General features: G+C 45.9%; 1 protein-coding gene across 1 annotated transcript in view; it reads left to right on the forward strand.

Moving 5' to 3' along the window:
• The window catches only part of LOC117511523, an 85,134-nt gene that overhangs the window by 9,200 nt on the left and 63,317 nt on the right, over positions 1-12,617 (forward strand). The window contains exon 2 of the mRNA XM_034171533.1: positions 6,077-6,397. Coding sequence (XP_034027424.1) covers positions 6,077-6,397 — 321 coding nt within the window. The remainder of the gene's footprint in view (positions 1-6,076; positions 6,398-12,617) is intronic.

Genomic DNA, 12,617 nt, shown 5'->3' on the forward strand with positions numbered 1-12,617 from the left:
AGATCCAGCTTTGTGAAGATTTTGGCTCCATGCAGGGGCGTGAACACTGAATCCAACAGGGGCAACGGGTATCGGTTGCAAACCGTAATCTCGTTCAGCCCTCTGTAATCAATGCATGAACGGAGTCCGCCGTCTTTCTTGCCCACAAAAAAGAAACCTGCACCCATCGGGGAGGTGGAGTTCCGGATCAGCCCGGCAGCTAAAGAGTCCCGGATGTAGGTCTTCACTGATTCGCGCTCAGGACGTGAGAGGTTCTACAGCCTCCTGGACGGGTACTCAACGCCCGGGACCAAATCAATGGCGCAATCGTATGGACGGTGTGGGGGAAGAATGAGTGCCAGATCTTTGCTGAAAATGTCAGCAAGATCGTGGTACTCCTCAGGCACTGCCGTCAGATTGGGGGGACTTTAACCTCCTCGTTAGCTGCCACACCGGGTGGAACCGAGGATCCTAAGCATTCCCGGTGGCAGGTTTCGCTCCACTGCTTCACAACCCCAGACGGCCAATCTATCCGGGGATTGTGCTTGACCATCCATGGAAATCCCAAAATCACTCAGGAGGTAGAAGGTGTTACGTAAAACACAATCTCCTCCCTGTGATTCCCAGACACAACCAATGTCACGGGCTGTGTCTGGTGTGTGATTACTGGGAGAAGGGTGCCATCTAGTGCCCGTACCTTCAATGGGGAAGGTAGAGCCACTAGAGGAAACCCGACCTCCCTTGCCCATCTGCTATCCATCAGATTCCCTTCCGACCACGTGTCCACCAGTGCTGGGGCGTGAAGGGTTAGATCCCCATTCAGGATCGTAACTGGGATGCGTGTGGATCTCGGGGTTTTCCCCGCGTGAATGTTATGGCCCACCCTTAGCCCAGTCTCTAGGGGCGGGCATTGTAGTTTAACCGCTTGGGGCAGTTTTTCTGGATGTGCTCACTCGAGCCACAGAAAAAACATTCTCCGCGGGCCAGTCTCCGTTGTCTGTCATTGGATTTTACTTTGGCCCTGCTCGTGTCCATAGCTTCGTCAGCAGGGGGAGCTGTCGCCACACGGAGCTCTCCGACTGTGGAGCGTGGGGACGGCGGCAACCTTTCGGACCCGGAAGGAAGAGGGACAGCTTGCGCCCAGCCACGCCCTTTGCCCCGCTCCCGACGATGTTCCTCTAACTATTTGTCTAACCGTATGACCAGATCGACAAGCCCGTCAAAATCCCACGGCTCATTCTTAGCCAACAGATGCTCCTTCAGGACCAGAGACAGTCCGTTTATGAAGGCGGCGCGGAGCGCAACAGTATTCCAGCCGGACCTCGCTGCCGCGATGCGGAAGTCGACTGCATAATCGGCTGCACTCCGACGCCCCTGTCTCATTGACAGCAGCGCAGTTGAAGCGGTCTCGCCTCTATTGGGGTAATCAAACACTTGTTTAAACTCCCGCACAAACCCAGCATATGTTGTTAGGAGCCGTGAATTCTGCTCCCAGAGCGCCGTAGCCCAGGCGGGTGCCTCTCCTCGGAGTAAGTTTATAACATAAGCTACCCGGCTGGCATCTGACGCGTACATAACGTGACGTTGTGCAAAGATGAGCGAACACTGCATCAGGAAGTCCGCGCACGTCTCGACACAACCTCCGTACGGCTCCGGAGGGCTTATGTATGCTTCAGGGGATGGGGAGGGGGGGTTCGTTGAACCACCACTGGAATATCTGTATTCAGTGCTCGGCAGCAGGAGGAGGTGCTGCAGCAGCGCCCAGTGTGTGCGCTTCCACCTGGGCGGTGAGAGCCTCCATCCTCCGATTGAGTATAACATTCTGCTCGGTTACCAAATCCAACCGAGCAGTGAAGGTGGTTAAGATTTGCTGCAGCTCACCTAATATGCCTCCTGCCGGCGCCTGTGCACCCGGCGTCTCCATTGGCGGTTCACTCGATGGTTGACACCCCTCGGGATCCATGACGTTGGCCGAGATATCCTGTTGGGAAAGTGTAGTGACACGGACCCTCAACTGGGGGCGTAAGTGAACGGACAATGGATGAACCAAAAGATAACAATTTACTGTTGTGAATGTGCACAACGGAATACAGGCAATCACAGACTTAGAATTCAGTCAATATACAAGGATGACGTGTGGGCAGGTTCGAGGATAGAAGACGTCTGTCCAGAGAAGAGCCGGGTCCCACACGATTTCCACTGCCAACGGATCTGGAGCACACTGGAGCCGCCAAGTCCCGAATCCCCAGGTGGCCACCATCTCCAGCTGTCAGACCTGGTACTGCTGATGGGTAGAATGATATCTCGGCAGGGAGGTAGAGTTGCTGCCCAGCTTTTATTGTGGATGGTGAAGTGGTGATGAGTGACAGCTGGTGATGAGTGATAGCTGTCACTCCTGGCTGCTCCTGTGAGGCGGCTGTGCCCTCTCGTGCCTGAAGCCCACACTTCAGGCAGGGCGCCCTCTGGTGGTGTGCCAGCAGTACCTCCTCTTCAGTGGCCCACACAACACCTGGTCCATCTCCATCTCATGAAAGTGATCTTTTTGTCACATCCAGGTGATATGTGGACATCTTGTTGGTCTTCTCCAGCCAGCAGGGTCCTCAGCACTGAGACGCTGATTGTGCACAGAGAAACAGACCACGTGACCGATGTCATCGCTGATGTTCCCTCACCATGGAAACAATACTCATCATCGTAGTCCTGCTAACTAACCATTCATTTGAGGTAAAGTCATTCCAGCAGTACCCGAGGATGTTCTGAAGAGACCTGGTACCAAAGGGTCCTGTGTCACTGGGCGCGACTGTTGGAGAGCCGTTGGAGAATTGAATTAGCGACTAAACATGCGAACGCGCAACAGTGTCTCTGTTGGTGTCTCACTGAAGTGTCCACTCGCAGCTGAAGATGAATGACATATTTGCACACAAAGTGTTCAGCTCTTATTATCCTGCTGTGACCAGACTGTGGAAACTCCCAGACAGTAACCAGTAAGGACATGAAAAAATAAAATAAACTGTAAAATAATAACAAAGCACATACAGCGCATTCATCGACTAGCAGAATGTTGGGTCTACTGCCCTATACTCCATGTCCAGTATATAATCCACCACTTATACGAGGTCTGTGATGAAAAAAGCTGTCCTTTTTATTTTTTTCAAAAAATAAATGGATTTGATTCATATGTTTTTATGTCAGACAAGCTTGAACCCTCGTGCGCATGCGTGAGTTTTTTCACGCGTGTCTGTGACGTCATTCGCCTGTGGGCAGGCCTTGAGTGAGGAGTGCTCCACCCCGCCCGTCGGAATCTCTTTGTCTGAATAGCCGCTGCGGACGGCGCCTGTTGCTTTATCAACATTTTTTCTGGACCTGTGAGGGATATCTGAGTGGACACTATTCGAGAAATTAAGTTGGTTTTCGGTGAAAAGTTTAACGGCTGATGAGAGATTATGGGGTGTTTCTGTCACTGTAAGGACTTCCCACGGAGCGGGACATCGCGCAGCGCTTCCAGGCGCCGTCGTCAGCCTGTTTCGACCTGAAAACATCCTAATTTAAGGCTTAATTCACCCAGGACGTCGTGAGAGAACAGAGAAGATTCAGAACAGGCCGGCATGAGGACTTTATGTGGACATTCCACTGTTTAAGGACATTTTGTAATGAAAGACGTGCGCGCAAATTCGCCGAGTCGTTTCCGTGGAAAAACACCTCCGTGTTGAAAACCATTTGTAAAATTCAGGCGGCTTTTGATGGCTTTCAACAAGTGAGTAACTGAGAAATTGTTTAATAGCTTGGGCATGTTCCAACTTGCCCGTTAAGGTTTCCAACGGAGGTGTTTTTCCTGTCGCGACCCCCCCGCGGTCAGGTCCAGCCCGACATGCGACTCTGCCCGCACGTTCTTTCATTACAAAATGTCCGTTAACAATGGAATGTCCGAATAAACTCCTCATGCCGACTTCTTCTGAAAGTTCTCTGTTCTCTGATGACTTACTGGGTCAACAGAGCCTGAAATGTGGAAGTTTTCAACTTGAAACGGCGAGATGACGCCGCCTCGAAGCGCAGATCGCCGTCAGGCGCCGTGGACCGTCCTTAAAGCGACACTACCAGACCAAAATCTCTCATCAGCCGTTAAAATTTTTACCGAAAACCAGCTGAATTTATCGAATGGTGTCCACTCAGTTGTGCCTTACAGTTTTTGAAAAAATTTTTATCAAACAAAGCAGCAGTCTCTGAGCCATTCCTAAACAATGAAAAAACGATGAGAGGGTGGGCGACTCCTCACTCAAAGACTGCCCACAGGCGAATGACTTAACCGACAGGCGTGAAAAAACTCTTGCATGCCCACGAGGGTTCAAGCATGTCTGATGTAATCACACGTGATTCAAATCCATATGGTTTTTGAAAAAAATAATGTCCGTTACTTTTATCACAGACCTCGTATGATCCGTTTGTCCTCTTGTCTGAGGTGCATGTGCAGCGCTTGTCCACGCACTTGACCAGCCTTTTCTCGGTGACGCGGCGATGTCCAGCAGCACTTCAGGGGTGTGCATCCTCTGATTTGGTTTATTTGGTTTGGAACGTATCCGAGGTAGATCTCCATGTTGATTTGGCACTGATACGTCCTCCTCCATCCTCCTGCATTTTGGCTCTGATGGACAGATGTCATCAAATTTCCAAGACAAGGCATTTAGGGGAAAGATTTTCCCGGTTTAAAGACAGATATATGTGCTGTGGGTGAGCTGGACCTGAGCAGAATGCAGGTTAATGAAAGTATGATGTCACATTTCCTCCATGATCATGAGTTCCTCACAACGAGCACATCAAAAAACTACCACAGCACATCCTCAGACAGAGAGCGCGAGAAAGCGACACAGCATTGTGCGCTCTGCTCCTGCAGAATTGTGCTCCTCAAGTAAAAGAAAGAGAACATGAAATGCATAAGCAGAAAGCTCAGATGGGAGTTCAGATGTCTGCTGCACGTCTGAACTCCCATTTGAGCTTTCTACTTATGCATTTCATATTCTCTTTCTTGATTTGATGACTGTTTCAGTGTAAAATATGTTCATGCTCTACTTTCTTTTGAAATTGTATTTTCTACCATTTGTAAAAGTATTTATTTTGGTGTAAAGAACTACAAAAATTAGGCAACCATTTCTAGAAAACCTTTCCAAAATAAAATGTTACCATCAAAACAACTATTATGTTTTAAAAATGTTTTTTCCTTCAGAACTCCACCCAAAAAGTAAAAAAACAACCCACAATGAACTCCTTTTCTACAGGAAATCCATTTAAAGCCATTGATGGGATCCTGTAAGGAATCTGAAGTGTTTATCAGATAATTGTTGAGGATTTGAATCCACATAAACACAGGAAATTGATTTTTTTTTTTCTGACTGAGAGGCTGGTTTGGCCTTTGAAGTTTCAGCTGTGCTTTGTGTAAATGGCATTTTTCTCAAGCGCTTTGTGCACGTAACCTACGTGAGCTTTGTGCACGTAACCTTAAGTATTTGATAAATAATGACAAAATAAAATGACTCATCCTGTAAACTCACATTTTTGGAATAAAAGGTTTAAACCAGTTTTAATGTTTTCCATTACATTTAAGCACCATCATACTGGACATTTTCATCACCAAACGACTGAAATTACAGATTGCGCTCTCCATCTGTAACTGGATTAAAAACGTCCTGACAAGTCGGCCCGTCTGTGAGACTTGGCCCCACCACTCCTCCACACTCGCATTCAGCACTGGTTCCCCTCAAGGTTGTGTTCTCAATCCTCCAATGTACGCCCTGTACACCTACGACTGCTCTCCAAACCCACCCAACCAACCAACTGCATTATAAAATATGTGGATGATACAACAGTGGTTAGATAAAATAAGATAAGACTTTATTGATCTCACAGTGGAGAAATTCACATGTTACGTCAGCTCTTAAAAAACACACAAGACAGCGTACAAGGCTGAGGTGGAGAGACTGTCGCTCTGGTGCTCAGAGAACAACCTGACCCTGAATGTTCATAAAAGAAAAGAACTCATCATGGACTTCAAGAAAAACAGACAGGACTCCCCCACTATCACCCCACCCTCATAAATGGAGAACAGGTGGAAACTGTCACCACCTCCAGTTTTCTGGGCACCCACATCTCCACAGACATCAGGGCTCTGGTTAAGAAGGCTCAGCGGCAGCTACACTTCCTGCATGACCTCAGGAAGAATAACCTGGACATGAAGCTGCTGCTGGTCTTCTATCACTTCTCAGTGGAGAGTGTACTGACATACTGTCTGGGTGCGTGGTACGCAGGTTCTCCAGCCAAAGACAGGAAGGCAGTACAGAGGGTCATAAACACTGCCCAAAAGATTATCGGCTGCCCTCTATCCAGCCTGGAAACCATCGCCACATCCTGCTGCCTAAGAAGAACCAAGGTATCGCAGGAAACCCCACACACCCTGCCCACCCCCTGTTTGACCTGTTGCCCTCTGGGAGATGCTACAGGTCAACAAAATCCCACACCAGCAGGCTGACAAACAGCTTCTTCTCCTGGGCCATGCATACTGCAAACACCCATGGACACACACACACTCATCCACAGACTAATGCTGCGTTTACACATAACGACGACAAGTCACGAATGCCACGAAGTACACATTCTTGGCCGCTGATCACGAATGTGATTATTCGGGGCAGAGGCGTCAGGTGTCCTCAGGAACTGCTGCAACCTGTTACCACACGCATTAATGGCACATGTTGCCGGAGAATTATCAGGAACCATTACGCACGGTCAAGAATAGTGTTCCGCGTTGTTAGGCTCTATTGCGCGTAACAGCGCATCGTTAAGTTCTGTCACGTTGTGAACGAGGTGAATTGTCTCCACACACACACCCATATTCATCCAACCGAATTCAGATCGCTCCAGTTTTTCAGAAGAACTTTGTGACTGCATGCGTAGTTGGGCTCTGTGCCATGGAGTGGCGCAGAGAGGAGGAGGAGGACAGTGCCAGATGTGTGGCTTCATGCGGCTCTCATCTGGCGCATTTTCCCAAACATCAGGCACATGCAGCAAGTGGAACACCTGCAGGAGCGCGCTGAAGAGCACTGAAATTTGACTTTTAGCCGACTTGGTGTCAGCAATCAAACTGAATGGGGTGCAGCAGGGTTTAATTGTGCGCGTGCTTCTTCCTCCGCCGGACTGGAGGAGGTGTCGGGCAGCACGTGAGTCTTCTCTCGCTCCTCTGGTTGCTCAGACTCATTCTCCTGCTCATCGGTTACAACAGCATATAGACCTGGGATATAGACCATATAATACAAAAAAACAAGGTCAACTTCCAAAAAAGGATAAATACAGTAGGATCAGACCTAATGAAAGAATAATCAACAACAATAGTAAACCATGGAAAAGGGAAGTCAACAGGATTAAGGAAAAACTGCAGATAATGGATCAAACAAGCAAAGGAGATATAAAAAGGAAAATAGGCGAACAGCTAAAGAAGAATATCAAAGAACAAGGAGAGATCAAATCAAGGTAAAACATTACATTGAAAACGTAAAAACATTGGAAGTAGGAAAAAAGGAAACCCTACCTGGACAAACTAAACAGGATGGAAGTACATAGCATCATGATGGCAAGAACAAGAATGCTGGCAGTAAAATGCAACTATAGGAATAAATATGCCAATGTATCCTGTAGGTTCTGCAATGCTGAGGAGGAAACTCAAAAACATATACTAGAGGAATGCCAGCAAGTCAATAGGCAAGAATGCCCGAAAGTAACAACGGAGGATATCTTTGAAGAAGATACAACCAAATTAAGAGAAACTGCAAAAGCTCTTACACAAATCGAGGAAAAGATAAAACACTAATGTGCTGCCCCCCCCTCAGAATGGTAGGGGAGCCCCCAGCAGACCTGGGAATGCACACACGAGAAGAAGAAGAAGAAGAAGCAGGTGGAACACCTGCAGGAGCGTCCTGAGGAGCTTCAGCAGGAACTGTGGACCGACATTTGGAGCTGAGTTTAATTGTGCGCAAGTGACAGAAAACTTATTCGTTGTGGCGCGCAGTGAAATGTGACGCTGCGTTACAAGTCGTGTCAAAACTTGACAGTTTCCGTGTCACTTTGTAATAATGCGTGACAGTTTGGGCTCCAAGAACCATCACAGGAACCACTACGAACGTTGTCACGTTCTATTAAGGATCACTACTCATCAAGACGGATCAATACGCTCAGTTGCGACCTCCACGACGTGAGACGAAATGAGGGTGGTGTGTGACATTCGTGGAAGATTTTTTGACAGTCAAAAACATGCTCCACGAATATCAAGAATATCATGCACCAACACGCACTATTAAGAAACCTATTCAGATGCGTTAAGTCACATAAGAATGTCAGGAATGTGTCACGAATGACAGAAAAATGACATTCGTAACGCGTCTTGCTTATGTGTAAACACACCTTTACTCCCATAAACACCCCCCACCCCCGATAACAACCAACCGCTGCAGGAGCACCTCCAATTTTGTGGTTACACCCCCCCGTACAATGACAATAAAGACTATTCTATTCTAAAATGTCATGTTTCTGTACATTTTACTTTGAAGAGGAAAAAGCCGGAACTCTTTATTTAGTTAATTTTTCTTTAAAATAAAGGGATGTTTGATCTCTTGTAGATTGTTCGCATGTTAAAGTGAATGATGTCACATAGTCTAATTAAGTTACAGTTAATTAACATAACGATGAGCACAGCTGCATTAAAAACGAGGATCATACATGAAGGTTTTTTATTGTTAAATATTTAGTTGCTTTCCAGGTGGAGCCCCACTCCGTGGGGGCCCACTCCACATCCAGAATGTGCAAAGACTATTTCTGTGTCATAATTATACTGGGTGGAGACACTCAAACTGTCCTCGGCGCCCACAGTGGGACATCTTATCCACAGTAATGCGAGTGAGAGACGTCCGGGGGTTTATATAGAGCCGTGTGCGTCCACGTCAGCTGACTGCTGGACAAATACGTCCATGAAGACACAAACACATGACACAGACCCACGAATAAGTCAGAAAACAGACATTTGTGGCTTCTTGGCCTCATGTTTGTGAGCAGGTCATCATTTAAATGTGTCCTTGTGTGCAGACAAAAACAAACTGAGCTGCTGGAGCTTCATTTGGACACATGACTCATGTTACAACACTCTTAACCTTTTTTTTTTTTGAGTGGTACCTTGTCTTTCCTTCTAGTTCTTGCATGTTCATTTATTTTAAAACTTTCAGAGGCTTGGAATTTTTACATTTTATTTGTACTTTGTGCAAGAACTTTAGAATGTTTTACTATAATGAAAGCCAAGGACAGAGGACGGATTATTGGCTCAATTACCAGCTGATTAAATGCATTTTAATAAACACACGTTATGTCGCATGTCGTTACTTTGAGAAATGTGTGCTGTGTTTTCTGATGGTGAACCTGAATGATTTCCTGGCCAGGAAAAGGACTTGTGTGTAACATCAAAGGACACAAGCAGTTAGGGAAGTTGGGTGCAGTGGCGGTTCTGCGACACTAACTCCTCCTCTGACTGCCAGTGGGCTTCGTGCTTCATCAGGACCCTCGTGTGATGCGACCTGTGTTGGTGATCCTCACCGGTGAACCTGGAGAAGAAGGAAAGCAGTGTAAAATTCACTAATGTGCACACCCGTGTGTGTGCGTGTTGTGCGCCCACCTATGTCAGGCACATCTGAATCTTCCACCGTGTAAATAGCAGGAAAAAATTGGCTCGCCTTTAGACCAGTTTTGGTGATCCGTGGTGGAATCCCTTTCTGCTGCCTCACTATGAAGAAGCGCCAACACTGTGCCTGAACGCATCTGGTTTTGGGTACACAGATGAGCGCAACTTCATTTATTTGAAAAACGTGAACGCTCAGTGGGAAAAGGATGTTTGTGCTGCTTTAAGATGGCTGTAAGTTTATACCCATTATGTTCCCGTATTCGTGTGTTGGAGTGCTCGGGGAATTACGGCTTTACGCATGAAATTCTGCGTGAAGAGGGGGTGGGCGGATACATAACCACGGCCAAATATTACGTTTGTGGGACCACCCATTTCAATAAAATGTCTGATTTTAATCAATCAATCAATCAATTTTTTTTATATAGCGCCAAATCACAACAAACAGTTGCCCCAGGCGCTTTATATTGTAAGGCAAGGCCATACAATAATTATGTAAAACCCCAACGGTCAAAACGACCCCCTGTGAGCAAGCACTTGGCTACAGTGGGACGGAAAAACTCCCTTTTAACAGGAAGAAACCTCCAGCAGAACCAGGCTCAGGGAGGGGCAGTCTTATGCTGGGACTGGTTGGGGCTGAGGGAGAGAACCAGGAAAAAGACATGCTGTGGAGGGGAGCAGAGATCGATCACTAATGATTAAATGCAGAGTGGTGCATACAGAGTGAAAAGAGAAAGAAACAGTGCATCATGGGAACCCCCCAGCAGTCTACGTCTATAGCCGCCTAACTAAGGATGGTTCAGGGTCACCCTGATCCAGCCCTAACTATAAGCTTTAGCAAAAAAGGAAGTTTTAAGCCTAATCTTAAAAGTAGAGAGGGTGTCTGTCTCCCTGATCTGAATTGGGAGCTGGTTCCACAGGAGAGGAGCCTGAAAGCTGAAGGCTCTGCCTCCCATTCTACTCTTACAAACCCTAGGAACTACAAGTAAGCCTGCCTGTCTGAGAACGAAGCGCTCTATTGGGTGATATGGTACTACGAGGTCCCTAAGATAAGATGGGACCTGATTATTCAAACCTTATAAGTAAGAAGAAGAATTTTAAATTCTATTCTAGAATTAACAGGAAGCCAATGAAGAGAGGCCAATATGGGTGAGATATGCTCTCTCCTTCTAGTCCCGTCAGTACTCTAGCTGCAGCATTTGAATTAACTGAAGGCTTTTTAGGGAACTTTTAGGACAACCTGATAATAATGAATTACAATAGTCCAGCCTAGAGGAAATAAATGCATGAATTAGTTTTTCAGCATCACTCTGAGACAAGACCTTTCTGATTTTAGAGATATTGCGTAAATGCAAAAAAGCAGTCCTACATATTTGTTTAATATGCGCTTTGAATGACATATCCTGATCAAAAATGACTCCAAGATTTCTCACAGTATTACTAGAGGTCAGGGTAATGCCATCCAGAGTAAGGATCTGGTTAGACACCATTTTTCTAAGCTTTGTGGGGCCAAGTACAATAACTTCAGTTTTATCTGAGTTTAAAAGCAGGAAATTAGAGGTCATCCATGTCTTTATGTCTGTAAGACAATCCTGCAGTTTAGCTAATTGGGTGTGTGTCCTCTTGGCTTCATGGATAGATAAAGCTGGGTATCATCTGCGTAACAATGAAAATTTTAAGCAATACCGTCTAATAATACTGCCTAAGGGAAGCATGTATAAAGTGAATAAAATGGTCCTAGCACAGAACCTTGTGGAACTCCATAATTAACTTAGTCTGTGAAGAGATTCACCATTTACATGAACAAATTTGTAATCTATTAGACAAATATGATTTCAAACCACCGCAGCGCAGTTGCCTTTAATACCTATGGCATTTCTTCACAAATACAAAATAAATCACAAATATCTCACCTGTTTGCATCCGTTTTGTTCCTTTTCTCATTCATTAAATGTGTTCCCGGCCAGCTGCGGTCTGTGAGTCCGTTGGAAAGTTGTGGGCATCAGACAGAGACCTTTTCCAGGTGGTTATTTGTTTGTTTTGTCCTGTATTTGTTGCCATTTGGCATTAAGCTGGATTCTCATGTCTGGATCATAAAAACCTTCACAGCAGAATTCCGCGTTAACCTTCCTAAAACTAGCCATTGTCTCGGAACACTTACGGTTTTCTTGCACAAGAGTATTTCAAAATAAAGCACATTTCAACATAAACTTTGATTCCACTACCAGTGCACACTGATGATGTCGTCACAGTGCAGACACGGAACAGACGAGAAAAACGTAGTGAAAATGCATTACTTTTTGCTGTTTTAACGACGTGTTGGGGTCATGAAGGTCATTTATTTTAGGTGGGAGTTTAATCAACTTTAATCAAAAATGTATTTAATTTCAGGTGTGCGTTTAACCAGCTTGTTTAAAAGCTGACACCTGGCCGGCGGTGGTCCAGCGCCGAGAATAAGTAAATGATGCTGACAACCGAGAGAACAGCAAAGTGATGTTGTCAGTGAAACTGGAGAAGAGCTGATGAAGCAAATGTGCCTTAAAAAAACTTCAGTTTAAACTGATGAATGGATGATGTGAAACTTCACCGTCTTCTTTAGATGCTTTTGTCTGCGTCTTTATTTCCTCTCACGTCTTTTCACCAGCCTCCTCCTCCTCTTCCTCCTCCTCCTCCACATTATCGTGACCATCACTTTGTTCTGGACTGACCTCAAAGCTCTGACTCGTATTGATGTTTCTGGAGCTTCAGGGGCTTCGTCTGATGTCCATTTTTAGATGATTACATGCCCTGGATGAAACAGTGCGGATGAACAGTGTTACTTGGCAGTTCTGTTTTTAAGGACATGTGCAAAGGACTGAATTAGAAAAATTATTTTCTGAAAGCATTGTTTCCAGACATCACTAATTATTCAGATCTTTAAAGGCTTCTGAAGGGT

This window comes from Thalassophryne amazonica, chromosome 6 (assembly GCF_902500255.1).
Source record: "Thalassophryne amazonica chromosome 6, fThaAma1.1, whole genome shotgun sequence".
NCBI classification, from domain to species: domain Eukaryota; kingdom Metazoa; phylum Chordata; class Actinopteri; order Batrachoidiformes; family Batrachoididae; genus Thalassophryne; species Thalassophryne amazonica.